The sequence below is a fragment of the Hemitrygon akajei genome, unplaced genomic scaffold (assembly GCF_048418815.1).
Source record: "Hemitrygon akajei unplaced genomic scaffold, sHemAka1.3 Scf000082, whole genome shotgun sequence".
NCBI classification, from domain to species: Eukaryota; Metazoa; Chordata; class Chondrichthyes; order Myliobatiformes; family Dasyatidae; genus Hemitrygon; species Hemitrygon akajei.
In genome coordinates this window covers 2,596,545-2,615,073 of record NW_027331968.1, presented here as the reverse complement: position 1 = coordinate 2,615,073, position 18,529 = coordinate 2,596,545, and the positions used below count along the sequence as shown (strand labels likewise).

The 18,529-nt window shown below is 46.8% G+C and overlaps 1 protein-coding gene across 1 annotated transcript in view; it reads right to left on the bottom strand.

Moving 5' to 3' along the window:
* LOC140722625 (uncharacterized) overlaps window positions 1-18,529 on the bottom strand; it is a 121,779-nt gene that overhangs the window by 85,076 nt on the left and 18,174 nt on the right. The window contains 1 exon segment of the mRNA XM_073037328.1: window positions 12,981-13,163. Coding sequence (XP_072893429.1) covers window positions 12,981-13,163 — 183 coding nt within the window.

The following is an 18,529-nucleotide window of genomic DNA, read 5'->3' as shown; positions in this document are numbered from 1 at the left end:
TCCCTCTAATCTTCCACAGTGGCAAGAGTTAACTCCAGTCTTGGCCAATTTAACACCCAATCAGGTTAATTGGTTTATCAACTGCAACTTAACTGCCTGGCAATATTAAATGACAAGACCATCGCATTCCGGAGATGGTAACGGCCTGGGGATATCTTATTGTCTGTATGTAGCGCATGTCCTTCTGTTGTTGACTGCTGTCTAAGTCCAATCACAAACAAGAGAAAATCTGCGGATGCTGGAAATCAAAGTAATACACACAAAATCCTTCAAAATCCGTTTTTTTTAATTTGGAGAATGAAGTCGGAAGATCAGAATGGGAGTGCGGCGGGAGCCATCTTGAATTTTTCTTATTCTCATCGGAGTTGAGAGGCGGGACTGCGTAGGCGTGTGAAGGCGGGCAGTGAAGCGGGGAAGATTTAAAAAGGCTACAGCCTTGTACAGCGGGCAGCGTTGTTTTGCGGGCAGCGAAGTGAGCCGGGAGCAGAGTGAAAGCTTACGGGCTTGGGCTCAACGGGCGTAGGTGGAAACGGGCGAGGGAAGGTAGGTTTAGGTTTCAGTTTTTCCTGTTATTTGAGGAAAAGGGAAGTATGAGTGTGAGAGCAGCTTGCTGTTCTCGGTGTCGGATGTGGGAGGTCCCGGAGTCTCGTAGCCTCCCGGACGTCCACATCTGTGCCAGGTGCGCAGAGCTGCAGTTCCTAAGGGACTGTGCCAGGGAACTGGAGCTGCAGCTCGATGACCTTCGTCTGGTCAGGGAGAGCGAGGAGGTGATAGAGAGGAGTTACAGGCAGGTGGTCACACCGGGGCCATGGGAGGCAGACAGGTGGGTCACGGTTAGGAAGGGGAAGGGGAAGAGTCAGGTACGAAAGAGTACCCCAGTGGCTGTACCACTTAATAATAAGAACTCCTGTTTGAGTACTGTTGGGGGGGGGGGGGGGGCAGCCTACCTGGGGGAAGCAACAGTGGCCGTGCCTCCGGCACAGAGTCCGGCCCTGTAACTCAGAAGGGTAGGGAAAGGAAGAGGAAGGCAGTAGCAATAGGGGACTCGATAGTTAGGGGGTCATATAGGCGATTCTGTGGACGCGATCAGGAGACCCCGATGGTACTTTGCCTCCCTAGTGCCAGGGTCCGGGATGATTCTGATCGCGTCCAAGATATCCTGAAGTGGGAGGGTGAGGAGCCAGAGGTCGTGGTACATACAGGTACCAATGACATAGGTAGGAAAAGGGAAGAGGTCCTGAAAGGGAGTTAGGTAGCCAGTTGAGAAGGACCACAATGGTAGTAATCTCGGGATTACTGCCTGGGCCACGCGTCAGTGAGAGTAGGAATGGAATGAGGTGGAGGATAAATGTGTGGTTGAGGGATTGGGGCAGGGGGCAGGGATTCAAGTTTCTGGATGTTTGGGACATCTTTTGGGGCAGGTGTGACCTGTACAAAAAGGACGAGTTACAATTGAATCCTAGGGGGACCAATATCCTGCGGGAGAGATTTGCTAAGGTTACTGGGGAGACTTTAAACTATAATGGTTGGGGGGTGGGAATGAATTTGAAGAGACTAGGGGAGAGGAGGTTAGTTCACAAATAGAGGATAGGATAGGCAGGTGATAGAAAAAGGGAGCGCTCAGACCGAAGATGAAGGGGAGAAGGAAGTAAAAGATAATAAAATTGATCGCATTGTTAGGGAGAAACAGAGAGGAAAAGGTGGAGAGTTTCTTAAATGCATCTATTTTAATGCTAGGAGCATTGTAAGAAAGGTGGATGAAAGAGCATGGATTGATACCTGCAACGATGATGTTGTAGCTATTAGTAAAACATGGTTGTAGGAGCGGTGAGGTTGGTAACTATTCCTGGATTTCGTCGCTTCTAGTGTGATACAATCAGAAGGGCAAGAGGAGGAGGTGTTGCATTGCTTGTCCGAGAAAATATTACAGCGGTGCTTTGGCAGGATAGATTAGAGGGCTCATCTAGGGAGACTATTTGGATGGAATTGAGAAATCGGAAAGGTGTAGTAACACTTATAGAGGTGTATTATAGACCACCTAATGGGGAGCGAGAATTGGAGGAGCAAATTTGTAAGGAGACAGTAGATATTTGTAGCAAGCACAAGGTTGTGGTTGTGGGAGATTTTAATTTTCCATACATAGACAGGGAAGCCCATTCTGTACAAGGGCTGGATGGTTTGGAGCTTGTAAAATGTGTGCAGGATAGTTTTTTGTAGCAATACATAGAGGTACCGACTAGAGAAGGGGCAGTGTTGGATCTCCTGTTTGGGAATGAGATAGGTCAGGTGACGGACGTAAGTGTTGGGGAGCACTTCAGGTCCAGTGATCACAATACCATTAGTTCTAATATAATTATGAAGAAGGATAGGGCTGGACCCAGGGTTGAGATTTTTGACTGGAGAGAGGCTAACTTTGAGGAGATGCGAAAGGACTTAAAAGGAGTGGATTGGGACAATTTGTTTTATGGGAAGGATGTAATGGAAAAATGGAGGTAATTTAAAGGTGTAATTTTGAGGGTACAAAATCTTTATGTTCCTGTTAGGTTGAAAGGAAAGGTTAAAAGTTTGAGAGCGCCATGGTTTTCAAGGGATATTGGAAACTTGGTTCGCAAAAAGAGGGAGATATATAGTAAATATAAGCAGCATGGAGTAAATGATGTGCTCGAGGAATATAAAGAATGTAAAAAGAATCTTAAGTAAGAAATTAGGAAAGCTAAAAGAAGATACGAGGTTGCTTTGGCAAGTAAGGTGAAAATAAATCCGAAGGGTTTCTACAGTTATATTAATAGCAAAAGGATAGTGAGGGATAAAAGTGGCCCCTTGTAGAATCAGAGTGGACAGCTATGTGTGTAGCCGAAGGAAATGAGGGAGATTTTGAACAATTTCTTTTCTTTGGTATTCACTAAAGAGAAGGATATTGAATTGTGTAAGGTAAGGGAAACAAGTAGGGAAGTTATGGAAATTATGACGATTAAAGTGGAGGAAGTACTGGCACTTTTAAGGAATATAAAAGTGGATAAATCTCCCGGTCCTGAAAGGATATTCCTGGGACCTTGAGGGAAGTTGGTGTAGAAATAGCAGGGGCTCTGACAGAAATATTTCAAATGTCTTTAGATACGGGGATGGTGCCGGAGGATTGGCGTATTGCTTACGTGGTTCCATTGTTTAAAAAGGGTTCTAAGAGTAAACCTAGCAATTATAGGCCTGTCCGTTTGACGTCACTGGTGGGTAAATTAATGGAAAGTATTCTTAGAGATGGTATATATAATTATCTGGATAGACAGGGTCTGATTAGGAATAGTCAGCATGGATTTGTGCGTGGAAGGTCATGTTTAACAAATCTTATTGAATTTTATGAAGTGGTTACGTGGAAATTTGACGAGGGTAAAGCAGTGGATGTTGTCTATATGGACTTCAGTCCAAAGGTTCCGCACGGAAGGTTAGTTAGGAAGGTTCAATCGTTAGGTATTAATATTGAAGTCGTAAAATGGATTCAACAGTGGCTAGATGGGAGATGCCAGTGAGTAGTGGTGGATAACTGTTTGTCAGGTTGGAGGCCGGTGACTAGTGGTGTGCCTCAGGGATCTCTACTGGATCCAATGTTGTTTCTCGTATACATTAATAATCTGGATGATGGGTGGTAAATTGGATTAGTAAGTATGCAGATGATACTAAGGTAGGTGGCGTTGTGGATAATGAAGTAGGTTTTCCAAGCTTGCAGAAAGATTTAGGCCAGTTAGAAGAGCGGTCTGAACAATGGCAGATGGAGTTTAAATGTGAGGTGTTACTTTTTGGTAGGAATAATCCAAATAGGACATACATGATAAATGGTAGGGCATTGAAGAATGCAGAAAAACAGAGTGATCTAGGAATAATGGTGCATTTTTTCCCTGAAGGTGGAATCTAATGTGGATAGGGATGTGAAGAAAGCTTTTGGTATGCTGGCCTTTATAAATCAGAACATTGAGTAAAGGAGTTAGGATGTAATGTTAAAATTGTACAAGGCATTGGTAAGGCCGAATTTGGAGTATTGTGTACAGTTCTGGTCACCGAATTATAGGAAAGATATCAACAAAATAGAGAGAGTACAGAGAAGATTTACTAGATATGTTACCTGGGTTTCAGCACCTAGGTTACAGGGAAAGTCTGAACAAGCTAGATCTTTATGCATTGGAGCGTAGAAGGTTGAAGGGGGACTTGATAAAGTTATTTAAATAATGAGGAGGATAGATCGAGTTGACATGTATAGGCTTTTTCCATTGAGAGTAAGGGAGATTCAAACAAGAGGACATGATTTGACAGTTAGGGGGCAAAAGTTTAAGGGTAACTCGAGGGGGAACTTCTTTACTCAGAGAGTGGTAGGTGTGTGGATCGAGCTTCCAGTAGAAGTGGTAGAGACAGGTTTGGTATTGTCATTTAAAGTCAAATTGGATAGGTATATGGACAGGAAAGGAATGGAGGGTTATGGGCTGAGTGCAGGCCACTGGGACTAGGTGAGTGTAAGCGTCGGCACGGACAAGAAGGGCCGAGATATCCTGTTTCCGTGCTGTAATTATTATATGGTTATATGGAACTCAGCGGTCCAGACGGCATCTATGTAAAAGAGCAAACAGTCGATGTTCCGGGCCTATATCTTTTTCACAATATCTTTTTCACAATTAACCCGGGCGGGAGAGATAATAAACAGATAATCGACACTTTGTAAAATTCCACTTTTCCCTGGCAACCGTAGGGCTCTTTAAATCTTGTGTGACGGCCGCGGCATAAACCGAGGGGCTCTCAGTTTACCCATGATGCAACCTGGTCCGAGTTCTCTGTCCACCACTGTATGAGAAAGCAAACAATTACTGACTGTCCTTATGTAATGAGATGGAGAAAAAAGGCAGAACAGAGTATATAATAGAATAACATTCACATGCGGCAGTAATATGGAGAGGATGACGACAGTACAGTATTGGCTAGGACGGAAGGAAGAGGTACAACTATTTTGTTAATAGCCCTTAGCCCTTGTACAAATTGTCACTCATTATCGCGACATGGTGTCGGAATTGGTAGAATAGGAGATTTACAGGGACTGCAGGTTGGTACCAGGACTTCCTGAACAGAAAGTGATTTTATGACAGACTTGATACCTTCCACTGCCTCCGGTGACAAGTTATATTGCCGTATGGAGGGTAGAATAGCATTGGTCTATGTGTGGTGTGGCGGAATGTACAAGTTCCACATGATTTTTTTTGTGTATCGCCCACAGGGAGGGAGGTATCTTCGAAAGCAGCAAGTGCACGATATGGTCAGCCAAGGCAGGGGGAGCAAACAGGTCGAAATTTGTTTAAACGCGGAAGAAGGAAATCTTATAAAACCAGCCTGAGCGAAATGAGCGGATTGACGTTATACAGAAGCATCAGCAGTGTACGGTTTAACAACTTTACTTACCACGGGAATTCACCACTGCCCTCATAGTCAGTGTCTGCATTCTCCCCAGCGCTAATGCTCAGGCGACGCTTTGTGAACTGTACGGGGCTATTGCAGAACTGCTAATACCCTGATGGACAGTTTATTGTCGCTGGTGATTCCCAAATTCCATCAGTATGTGTACTTTGCAACGAGAGGGGAGAACGTGTTGGACCAGGTTTACACAAACATTCCCGACGCGTACCGGGCGGAGCCCCGCCCCCACCTCAGTTACTCAACCACATCTCTGTTATGCTAATCCTAGCATACAGACCGCTCGTCAGAGGCTCCAAATCTGTTGAGAAGTAGGTGAAAACCTGGACAGCAGGAGCCATCTCCGCTCTTCAAGACTGCTTTGAGCACACTAACTGGCACATGTTCAGGGAGGCTGCAACCGATGGCGACTCTATCAACAGATGAGTCCACAGCATCAGTGACCAGCTACATCAGCAAGTGCATTGATGACGTTACCCTGTCCAAGAAAATCGCTATGCGCGCTAACCCGAAGCAATGGATGACCGCAGAAGTGCGTGCGCAGCTCTCCGCCTTCAGAGCAGGCGACAAGGCAGCCCTAACAACAGCGAGGGCCAAACTGTCCCGGGTCATCAGAGGGGCAAAGCGTGCACACGCCCACCTAATCCACAGCCATTTTCAGGACAGTGACGACACGCGGCGTATGTGGAAGGGCATCCAGGAGATGACCAATTACAGAACATCACCTGACTGTGCGGGTGATGCCTCCTTCCCTGATGCGCTGAATAACTTCTACGCTCGTTTTGAGGCGGAAAATGACGTGGTGGTGAGGAAGTCCACCCCTCCTACGAATGACCAGGTTCTGTGTCTCACCGTGGCCGATGTGAGAAGAACCCTGTGGAGGGTCAACCCACGGAAGGCTGCTGGACCAGATTACATTCCCGGTAGAGTGCTCAGAGGATGTGCAGACCAGCTAGCAGATGTTCTCACTGACATCTTCAACATCTCCCTGAGCAGCGCCAGCGTTCCAACTTGCTTCAAGGCCGCCACCATCGTCCCCGTGCCGAAGAAGTCTTCAGTGTCCTGCACTTACATCCAAAATCATGGAGTGTTTCAAGAGTCTCGTCATGAGGCATACCAAGACCCTGCTGCCCCCCACACTGAACCCCCTGCAGTTTGCGTGCCGTCTCAACTGCTTAACAGACGACGCCATTGCCACCACCCTCCACCTGGCCCTAACCCACCTGGACAAAAAAGATATACGTTCGGATGCTGTTCATAGACTTCAGTTCAGCATTCAACACAATGATCCCTCAGAAACTGATTGGAAAGCTGAGCCTACTGGGTCTGAACACCTCCCTCTGCAACTGGATCCTAGACTTCCTGACTGGGAGACCTCAATCAGTCCAGATCGGGAGCAGCATCTCCAACACCATCACACTGAGCACAGAGGCCCCCCAGGGTTGCGTGCTCAGTCCACTGCTGTTCATTCTGCTGACCCACGACTGTGCTGCAACACACAGCTCGAATCATATCATCAAGTTCGCCGATGACACGACCGTGGTGGGTCTCATCAGCAAGAACGACGAGTCAGCTTACAGAGAGGAGGTGCAGCAGCTAACGGACTGGTGCAGAGCCAACAACCTGTCTCTGAATGTGAACAAAACAAAAGAGATGGTTGTTGACTTCAGGAGGGCACGGAGCGACCACTCCTCGACGGCTCCTCCGTAGAGATCGTTAAGAGCACCAAATTTGTTGATGTTCACCTGGCGGAGAATCTCACCTGGTCCCTCAACACCAGCTTCATAGCAAAGAAAGCCCAGCAGCGTCTCTACTTTCTGCGAAGCTGAGGAAAGTCCATCTCCCATCCCACATCCTCATCAGATTCTACAGGGGTTGTATTGAGAGCATCCTGAGCAGCTGCATCACTGACTGGTTCAGAAATTGCACCATCTCGGATCGCAAGACCCTCCAGCGGATAGTGAGGTTAGCTGAGAAGATCATCGGGGTCTCTCTTCCCGCCATCACGGACATTTACACTACACGCTGCATCCGCAAAGGAAACAGCATTATGAAGGACTCCACGCACCCCTTCATACAATCTCTTCTCCCTCCTGCCGTCTGGGAAAAGGCTCTGAAGCATTCGGGCTTTCACGGCCAGACTATGTAACAGTTTCTTCCCCCAAGCTATCAGACTCCTCAATACCCGAAGCCTGGACTGACACCTTGCACTATTGTCCTGTTTATTATTTATTGTAATGCCTGCAGTTTTTGTGCACTTTACGCAGTCCTGTGTAGGTCTGTAGTCTAGTGTAGCTTTCACCATATTGTTGTAGTTGGTTCTTTTTTTACGTAGTTCAGTCTAGTTTTTGGCCTCACGATGTCAGCGGAGAAGGCCGCAGGCGGAGAAATAGTCCGAATGTCAGTGGAATAAGAATTAAACTGAGGTGAAGCAAGAAGCTCAGGATTAAACACGTGGACCGTAAGCAAATATTCGGCACTCCGAGCACCCAAACTCGCTTGTTGTTGTATTTTTTTCTCTCTCTGGTGTGATGGAGACATCATTGTGGACACTGAAATTGCTGTAGCCTCGGTATGCAACTAGGCAGGTCTGCACCTAAATCTCTGCGTCAATTAATTACATGAAAATGAACAAAGAAAGCCAACACCTCACGCGAACTTACGCTAAAGCTTCCACTTCCACTCCTACTGCGTCCATTGTATTATCCACTACTGAACATTTGTATGTCGCTAATATCAACCCGCATCCCTGCCTTCAGTGAATTCTGGCCGTCCATTTCCTTGTCCGTCCCTGCATCAGCACTCTCCAGATCCTCTCACTCTTTGTGAATATTCCAGCCCTACTCATCCGTGGAACTGACTCAGTGGGTACCTCAATATTGACCCCTGTGTGCCCGTCGAGGACTATCTGAGAAGCTGATCAATTCCATACCATAACCGACGGCCCATTGGCTTATTACCGCACAGAGTAGCTGGACATGTGAAAGACTGTTCATGTGGGTCATTCATTTCAGACAGTTTAATGCACGTGCGCATCAAGGCAGCACGTCGGGGAAAAACACGGAATAGACAATGGTTGCCATGAAAGTGCAGTTCACATTGTCCAAACAAGTAAGTACGAATTTCTACCTCACTGTCAACAAAGCTATCAATTTTGTGCATCTGTAAAATAATTTTCATTGTCAAGTGTATTGAATCTTTCAAAAGTCGATAGATTCTGGCCTGGTTCCGGAGGACTGGAAGATTGGAAATGACAGTCCGCTATTTAAGAAGGGGGCAAGAAAGCAAAAAAGGAAATTATAGACCTGTTAGCTTGACATCAGTGGTTGGGAAGTTGTCGGAATCGGTTGTCGAGGATGAGGTTCCGGAGTACCTGGAGGCATATGACAAGATAGGCAGAACTCAGCATGGTTTCCTTAAAGGAAATTCCTGCCTGACAAACCTAGTGCATTTTTTTTTTGAGGAAATTAAAAATAGGCGAGACAAGGGAGATGCAGTGGATGTTGTGTATTTGGATTTTCAGAAGGCCTTTGACAAGGTGCCGCACATGAGGCTGCTAAACAAGATTTCCCCGCTCATGGAATTGCGGGGAAGTTACATACGTGGATAGAGCGTTGGCTGATTGGCAGGAAACAGAGAGTGGGAATAAAAGGATCCCATTCTGGTTGGGTGCCGGTTACCTGTGGTGTTCCACAGGGGTCCATGTTGAGGCCGCTTCTTTCTACGTTGTGTATCAACGATTTGGATTATGGAATAGATGGCATTGTGGCTAAGTTTGCCCATGATACAAAGATAGGTGGATGGGCCGGTAGTGCTGAGTATCTGAGTAGTCAGGGCATCAAAAATTATGGTGAGAAGGCGGGGGAATGGGACTAAAGGGGAGATTGGATCAGCTCATGATGAAATGGTGGAAAAGACTTGATGGGCCGAATGGACGACTTCTGCTCCTTTGTCAGATGTTCTTATGATATTGCACTGAATGTCTCCCGTTTGTTGATTTTCTCTGCTCTGCTGTCGTTCTCTATCACCTATCCGTAATTCATGTGAATTCCATATCAATCGTCTCTTCATTTTCTGTTTGAAACGTATTGCATTCTGAATCATTTTCTCTCCAACAGAGTGGGCTATCACTCTCTGTTCTCCCAACTCACTTTTTTATTTTCTCTCATTCCGCTATGAATATCGTTTGATTTCGCAACAAGGTTTGCACTTCTGTTTTTTCATCGCTTAATCAATATGTAGACTCAACCGTAAAATATATTGTTTAACGCGTTCAGTGACGGAAGAGAAAGGAATGGAAAGAGTGGAGAGAAGGACACGGGACACTTCGATGAGGTAGAGAGAGGGACCAAGTAGGAAAAAAACTTAATTGTGCTTATTTGTGCCCAGTCCATCTGTGGATATTGTCATTGCTTTCATAAGTGTCTGTGTGCTGTGTATGCCATTGTGTTTTATACCCATGGAACCTGGGAGTAACGATCCATCGGTGAATCCCGTACCTGTGTGCTCCTCCCGCTTGAAGGGAATGTTACCCCAAGAGGGCAGGGAATGTAGATGCGGAGGAGTCCCAGAAAGGGGTGGGAATCCGGGTGGAAGGTGCTTCTAACCCTGAACCCCCAGATGTAGCCACCAGTCCTGTGGTAGGTGGTGTGGTTGTGCAGGAAGCTAGTGCTAGGCCTGTTTGCACAACTGAAACAGACCTGGAGTCCTCCACCCAGGACTTAGCAGTAAGCGCCTCCCTGGGGGCAAGTGTATTAAACATTATGAGCGGAGAGGAGACCAAGCTCTCTCACTGTCAGCATCAGGCTGCCGGTGAATTCCTTGGACCAGAGCTGCTGGGGTCCCCTTCATACTTGTCTCCTGGGGAGGGTGATATAACCTGCATGCCGACCCCCAACAACTAATGGCCTGCAGGGAGTCACTGGGGATTTTCCCTCCATCGTCGTAACTGTGGATAAGACTGATGCGACGGTGGAGCGGGAAGGTATGAGGGAGGTACCCGCTGTGCAGTGTGGGTTACAGGGGCAGCCACCTTATACACCACATGAGGAGGAAGATGGGGAATCTGTCTGCAGTGAGGGATTGGAGGGAGACTCTTTTGATAGCGAGACAATGGACATACTCACCCCTCCTGAGAAATCCCCATTGATACCTGTGGAGGAGATCAGAGAGTTTATTCACTCCTCTGTGAGTGCAAACCATCGGCCTAAACTAGCCTCGCTTCGCTGGCCTAGCATGCCGAGGCTAGTGAAGTCCCTACGAGTCATCCTCGGATGGAAGGGAAAGGGGAAGGGGAATGTTGTGTCGGGGAATGACAGACGGCAGCTGAAATCCTTCCTGGATGACCTGGTGAGGGACATCAGGGTGAAAAGCAGCTTCTCTCCTTCGGGAGACGGTGGGTCACAGGGTGACGTTGGTACCAATCGGGCCCTGTCCAGTCTCTGGCTCGGAGTCCTAGTCCAGGTACCGAGTACCAAGTTCCTTATCCTGGTCCCGCTTTCCTTGTCTGACTCCTGGCCCCGGCCCTGAATCCTAGTCTCGTCCAGGGCCTGTGTGTCAATGTCCAGCGTCGTTTCTGCCGTTGCTTTCCTGACAAACCGAGCCCTGTTCCTAGCACCTCCGTGTCTGTGTGTTGCATTTGGCTCCACTACCTGCACCCCCCTTTTGACACCCAGAAGTTTCATTTACAGGTCGTTTCTATGGTAAATAAGGCAAGTGCAATGTTAGTGTTTATTTCAAGGGGAATCGAATATATCTGCAAGGAGATAATGCTGAGCCTTTCTAAGACACTAGTCAGGCTGCATTTGGAGAATTGTCTACAGTTTTGGACTCCATATCGCAGAAAGGATGAGTTGTCACTGGAGAGAGTCCAGAGGAGTTTCACGAGAATGATTCCGGGAATGAAGGGGTTAACATAAGATGAGCGTTTGCCGGGTCTGGGCTTGTACTCGCCGGAATTCAGAGGAGTGTGTGGGGATCTCATTGAAAGATACCGAATGTTGACAGGACGAGATAGTATGGAGATGATTCCTCTGGCGTGGTTACCCAGAACATCCTGTCCGCCCCCTCTCACACCATCTTCACCCTTTCAATAAAATCCCCCCCTGTCTTCTGTCGGGATTTCCACAGATGAGCCCCTCCTGTCCCCACCGGGACAAACATCCTGTCCGCCCCCTCTCTCACCATCTTTACCCTTTCAATAAAATCCCTCCCCGGGGAACCGGCATCAAACCGACGGGCCGAGCGGTCTCGTCCTACCTCTCAGCGATACATCAGACTCCGGCCGCAGGAGACGCTTCACAAAAGCCCCCAACTTCCCTCGGAGGGAAATGGAAATAAATCAGAAAGCGGACATTTACTTTGAGGTTTTCGCCGCTCTGAGGAGGCGGTCGGCGGTTGAGCGGGAGACGAACTCAGCGGGGTAACGCCCACTCGGCTTGTCCGCCTCCACGAATGGTTGTAACCTGTGATTGACATCGCTTCGCACCAATGGGAATAGCGCAGCTCCTGAATCCTCTGTTGACAGCGGTGCGGGAGGGGCTGGTCACGTGATTATTAGCCCAGCCGTTTAACCGATAAAGCTCGAGCACAGCAGCGCGTGGGTGACGTAAGACAGGGCGCACGGGAGTGCAGATCCCGGTGTGGGGAGCCCATGTGTGACGTCAAGCGCGTGGGGGGAGGAGCTGTGTGACGTCACCTGTGGGAGAGCGCTGGCATTTAAAAGCACCTTAATGGACTTTTCAGTGGGACAACAACATTAATCACGGGTTTCATCACTGAATCCAGTGTTGTGGGATGTAAAGTCCGCTGTTATGTGTCCGGCTGTGCCGTGTTGTTGGTGGAGTGGGCAGCGTGGTGTTTGTCTCGATTCGGGTCACAACACCAGAATTGCCAGCGGGGTCCACACACAGTTATTAGTCAACAGAAAACCTCTCGTCCCTGCAGTCTTTGTCTCCTGGTAAACTCAACACCCTGACAGTGTGGACCATAGATACCCCTTCCTCTCAGAATCAGGGAATCACTCAGACAGCTGATCGCTGAGAGGAATTATATTTATTGGTCATTAAAGTTCACCCAGATTTGTTTGGACGGATTTGATGTGGAGTTCGGGGTGTCACAGTGAAAGGGCCGGACGGTCGAACTCTCTCCATTGTCCAAACATCCTTCCAGGTGAGGCGACACTTCACCTGTGAATCTTCCGGGGTCGCCTGTTGTGTCCGCTGCTCCCGTGCGGCCGCCTCTACACTGGTGCTTATCCCCACCCCCCTTTATCTTTCCTCTGATTGGTTCTCCACCTGGCGTCTCTAGCCCTTCCCCCTCCCCTATCTCTATTACTGGGCTTCGGCCCTCTCTTCCCCCCCCATTCCTGATGAAGGGTCTCGTCCCGAAACGTTGGCTACTCTTTTCTCACGGATGCTGAGTTCTTCCAGCGTTGTGTACGTATTATTTGTGATTTACCTCTCCGGTGCCCCTTCCGCCTCCGGCCACTGGTGCCGCTGTGCAGACCTCTGTCCACCGGTGTTGCTTCGGAGTACCTCCTGCTAAACGCAGGCGCGGCGTTTTCCTATTCGGGCAGCGGTGAGTAAGGGGCTGCTCCCGGGGTTGTGTAAATCGGGGCCGACTGCAGAGGGAAAGGCCTGGGATCGAGCTCTGCCGGACGGCTGGAAGCTCCGGGCTCTCCGGTACGGCAGCCCCGGTTTTAGCTTTGCGCCCGAACCCTGTGGGATCGGTAAGTTGTGGTTCCCCGAGCCGGAAGGATGCTTGGAACGAAGGGGATCTGTCTGTGTGTGTGGATAGAGCTGATAGGTGGATGTATAGGTGTGGGGTGAGTGGTCGGATGAGGGATGTGGGAGCAGAGTGGTGATCGGACGTTCCGTAACCCGGGGAAGAGAGGTCCCGGGACAAAATAAGTTGTTAATTAGGGAGAATCTGAGCAATTGGATGAGCCAGTTGGCGTGTCCTTTCAGGAAGCAGCAATTCTCTGTTCATATTAATTACTGTGCAATCTTGCTGTTAACATTGTGTTTGTTACAAAGCCGTAGAGTCTGCGAGCCGCTGTCACCATCATGGGCTGCGACTGCAGATTGGGAAGGGGGGGGGAGAGGTCAGTGACCTTTGCATCAGAGGAGGACACGGGTTTGTACAGATGGTTCGGATCTAGTGGGACATCTGGAGTTTGCAAAGGGAGAAAGAGTTATAACCAGCGCAGCATGGTCAGAGGTGGAGGGGTACAGGAGCTGTCTGATAGATCGTTTTAATAGTGTTTTTATAATCTCACAGGTGGTGACTGAGGAAGAGGTTTGTTGATGGAGGATACCCGGAGGTGAGCAGGTCAGACACGGTATCAGGAGAGTGACAGTGATGTGATTTCCTGTGTCACGGGTACAGACAGTCGTCTCAAGTGAGGAGTTTGTGTGGAGATGCAGCTTCCCTGGAGGTGGAGGAAAGAGGACACACCAACAGGTGGAACCAGCTGTGGGAAGACATGGTTTGTCAGGTCTGACGACGAGCTGAATGTACCATAACCTTCAGACTGAATGAGAAAACCATTCTGAGGGTATTTGAAATGTCAGAAGCAGGGGAGATGTGATCCCATGTCTCCATCAGACCCTCAGTGAGATGGTTCCAGTTATAACGTGCAGGGGTGAAAGCACAGTGTTTGGGGTCTGATTTAATCACTGATTCTGACACAGTGAGAGGGTTAGTTTTGCTGTAAGGCAGCAACATTAATGTAAGAAGACACAGAAACTTCATCAATTGCCAGTTGTTTAGCAGAAGTGACCAATCTCTATGCTACCTTGACAGAAACTGATACTCACAGTGGTGACAAAAGGGTGCAGTCTGGTTTATTTCAGGTTGGAGAGGGGTGTGGAGTTTTGAAATCAATGCCTTGCGGTGCCACCATCGTTAATTTAGCATGTCCGGAGTGGTGGATCACACAGCACGGAAACAGGCCTTTGGCCGGCCATACCTGTTCTGACCATCCACTCACTGTCTACACTGGCCCCATTTATCAGCACTTGGTTCATAGCCGACTGTATCTCGGCAGTTTCAATGCTCATCCTCTTCATAAATGTTGTGAAGGGACCTGCTTCCACCACCACCTCGGGCAGTGAGTTCCAGATTCCAACTACCCTCTGAGTGAGAAATCTCTTCCTCAGATCCCTCTAAACCTCTTCATCCTCTGCTTAAATCCATGCCCTCTGATCGGTGACACCTCTGTCCCAGGATCGGGGCTGATATGGGCATCAGTGAGGCCTTTGATAAGGTTCAGCATGGTAAGTTGCTGTGGAAAGTCAGATCACACGGGATCCAGGGAGAGCTAGCTCACTGGATGCACAGTTGTCTTGATGGTAGGAAGCAGAGAGTGATGGTGGGAGGCTGTTTATTGGACTCGAGGCCCCGGCCTAGTGAGGTTCCCCAGGGTTACAACCCATTGCTCTCATTATTCATTGATATTTAATTATATTTGCATTTGCACAGTTGAATTCGATGCTTCACTTGATCTTTCATTGATCCTGTTATTATTCTAAAGATTTGCTAAGTGTTCCTGTAGGAAAAACTATCTCAGGGTTTTATGTGGTATGTGACTATATAAAATTTATGTACTCTGATAATAAAATTTACTTTGAACATCAACCATTGCTACTTGTCATCTCGATCAATAATCTGGTTAAGAATATACAGGATATGGGGAGTAGGTTTGCAGCAAGTTCAAACAATTAGTTTTTCTCAAAAATATTAAGTATAAACACTTCGCTCTGTTTCCCTCTCCGCACTCGACCACCCCTCCCCTTACTGTCTTCCCTCTCTGCCCCATCCTCACTCTCACCCTAACATTGGACATAAGTTCAGGGTGAAAGTGAATTATTTTCGGGGAATCTGAAGGGGAATTCTTCACTCGGAGGTTGGTGAGAGTGTGGAATGAGCTGCCTGTGGATTTGGAGGATGTGGGTTTGATTTAGACACTAAAGAGGAATTTGGGTGAGGACGTGGATGGGAGGTGTATGGAGGCTCTGGTGCAGGTAGCTGGAAATGGGCAGTAACAACAAAAACAGGTCGGCATTGACTAGAAGGGCTGATGGGCCTGTTTCATTGCTGCTTGGCTCTGTGATTCTAATAATATTGTGATTTGTAATTTCCACAGTAAGTACATTGCTACTAATGTCTGAACCCAGAAATTTGCCCAAACAGGAATTGAAAGACTCTTGGCTGGCTACAAAAAGTGTCTACAAGCTGTGATACTTGCCAAAGGGAGTGCTACTGAACATGTAGGGCGCCCAAACATTTGCTTCTGGCCCTTTTCCTTTTGTTGTTATTTTCAAACTGTAATAGATTGAAATAAAAATGTAATCTTCCTTAAATATTAAAGAAATTTGTCATCTCTAACTTTATGCCTTTTGGAAATCAGGTCGTCTTTTACTCGCTGATCTATTCACAGTAGCAGACATTTTGACAAGGGGTCAAAATCAAGGAAAATCATTGGGAAAATCAGATCGCTACTGGAAGAGTGGATTGGGAAAATCAGGTCGGCAATGGAACTCAAGAGAGTGAATTTCTAGAATGTCTACGAGACGGCTTTTTAGAACAGCTTGTTGTTGAGCCCACTAGGGGATCGTCTGTACTGGATTTGGTATTGTGTAATGAACCAGAGGTAATTAGAGAGATGGAAGTGAAGGAACCCTTAGTGATGACAACATGATTGAGTTCACTGTGAAATTTGAGAAAGAGAAGCTGAAATCAGATGTGTCAATATTTCAGTGGAGTAAAGGAAATTACAGTGGCATGAGAGAGGAACTGGCCAAGGTTGACTGGAAAGGGACACTAGCAGGAAGGACGACAGAGCAGCAGTGGCTGGAGTTTATGCAAGAAGTGAGGAAAGTGCAAGACAGATATATTTCAAAGAAAAAGAAGTTTTCGAATGGATAAAGGATGTAACCGTGGCTGACAAGAGAAGTCAAAGTCAAAGTAAAAGCAAAGCAGAGGGCATACAAGGAAGCAAAACTTAGTGTGAAGACAGAGGATTGGGAAGTTTTTTAAAAAACTTATGAAAGGAAAGTATGAAGGTCATTAATATAGAAACGAAGAACTATGAAAGAAAGATAGCAAATAATATCAAAAAGGATACTAAAAGCTTTTTCAAGTATATAAAGAGTAAAAGACAGGTGAGAGTAGATATAGGACCAAAAGAAAATGATGCTGGAGAAATTGTAAATGGAGATAATGATATGGCGGAGGAACTGAACAGACTCCATGTGTGTATATGCAATTATGATAAGAAATACAGATCAGAAAACTTAAATGAGAAGCTGGCTCAGAAAAATAAATCATCACTCTGGAAGAAAACATTAACCAGTGAAATGAGTATGACCCTCCATGGGAGACATCCCAATGATCTGAGCAGATAAGATGGTGACAAGGAAGCATCGAGCACCTAACTGAGTGTTGGAGACCTCTTCCCGAAAACAGAGGAGTTCCTTGCGGAAATACAGGACGAGGTGGGTAACAAAAGTAAAACAAATCAAAACTTCATGAAATACAAACAAACAAGGCAGTACGTGCAGAAAAGGCCAAGATAAACCAGACACAGTCCAACACATTCCAGGATCCTGCAGCAGTTTAACTCAATCTGATTACTTACGCAGGTACAATCAAGTGGCAAATATCATTCACCAAAATCTTGCTTTAAAATACAAATGGATGAATGACCACGGTAACTTCATTAAGGCACCCTAAATTCAAGCCTGATTCAGTTAAGGACATAATCCACCAATTTATATGATAATCAATACATTATTTCAGATAGGATCATCTCAAATAACCATTTGGATATAATATTACAGGATAAACAAGCAGGAATAACTCCCTCAATAGGTATAACCATTCTCAACACACACATGTGCCTCCACCACAGGCATTGTTCGTCAGTCAGATAACCAAATTATTTTGTCTGCCAATTAGCGTCCAAATACAGGACAAAGTGGTTAACAAAAGAAAAAAAATGCAGAATACTTGAAATATAAACAAACAAGGCAGTAAGTGCAGAAAAGGCCAAGTGAAACCAGACACAATCCAACACTTTCCAGGATCCTGCAGCAGTTTAACTCAATCTGATTACTTACAAAGGTACAATCAAGTGGCAAATATCATTCACCAAAATCTTGCTTTAAAACACAAACTCACGAATGCCCTCCATCACCTCATGAAGGCACCATAAATTCAAGCCTGATCCAGTTTTAGAGTCAAAATCTTACAAATTATATGATCATCAATACATTATTTCAGATAGGTCAATCCATCTGGTTATATTACAGGATAAACAAGCAGGAGCATCTCCCCCAATAGATAAAACCATTCCCAACACACGTGTTCCTCAACCAGTGGAGCACCTCACCACAGGTAGTGTTTGTGTCATCAGTCAGATAACCTAGTTACTTTCTCCGTCAATCTGCTTCCAAATGTCATTCGTTGCCATGCCCTGCTGCTGAATCCCTTCTCCTCATCATACGTTCTTACCCCGACCATCGTTTAGAGCCCCAAACTCTGCTCTGTGCAGACTCGCCTCTGGTTTCTGAACCAGCTTCGTTGAAAATCCAATTGATGGTTTCCCACTCTGCTTTCAGTCTTTAGAGGACAGTGATGTTCGCTAACAACACTTTAGAAGTGGGGAAAGTGATCCATAATGTGGACATGAATCGTGATTAAGGAGGTTAACTCCCAATGTCATTCTTCCTCAGCCCGGAGATTAGAGGGGCGAAGAACATCTCAGACAGAACTGCAGTCAGCTCGACTTCTTCAGTCTGCAGAAAATTCAAGGGAAACCTCTTCACCCACACAGTGGTGACTATTTGGACCTCATCCCAGGGAGAGTGAGAGGTGAACAACAGGGGAAGATTTGAAAGATCTGTTGTGGAACAGAATCAATGGCAGGGTTCAGCTGGCCTGAGTTGACTCTCTACTGTATACTAGGTGTGTTATAAATTCACTAAGTACCGGAGACAGTGTTTAAGATAGAACTGATTCATTTGTCACAGATCTAGTCCCATTAAAGGTGAATATGCAGCAGAAGAAACTCCTCCCATGC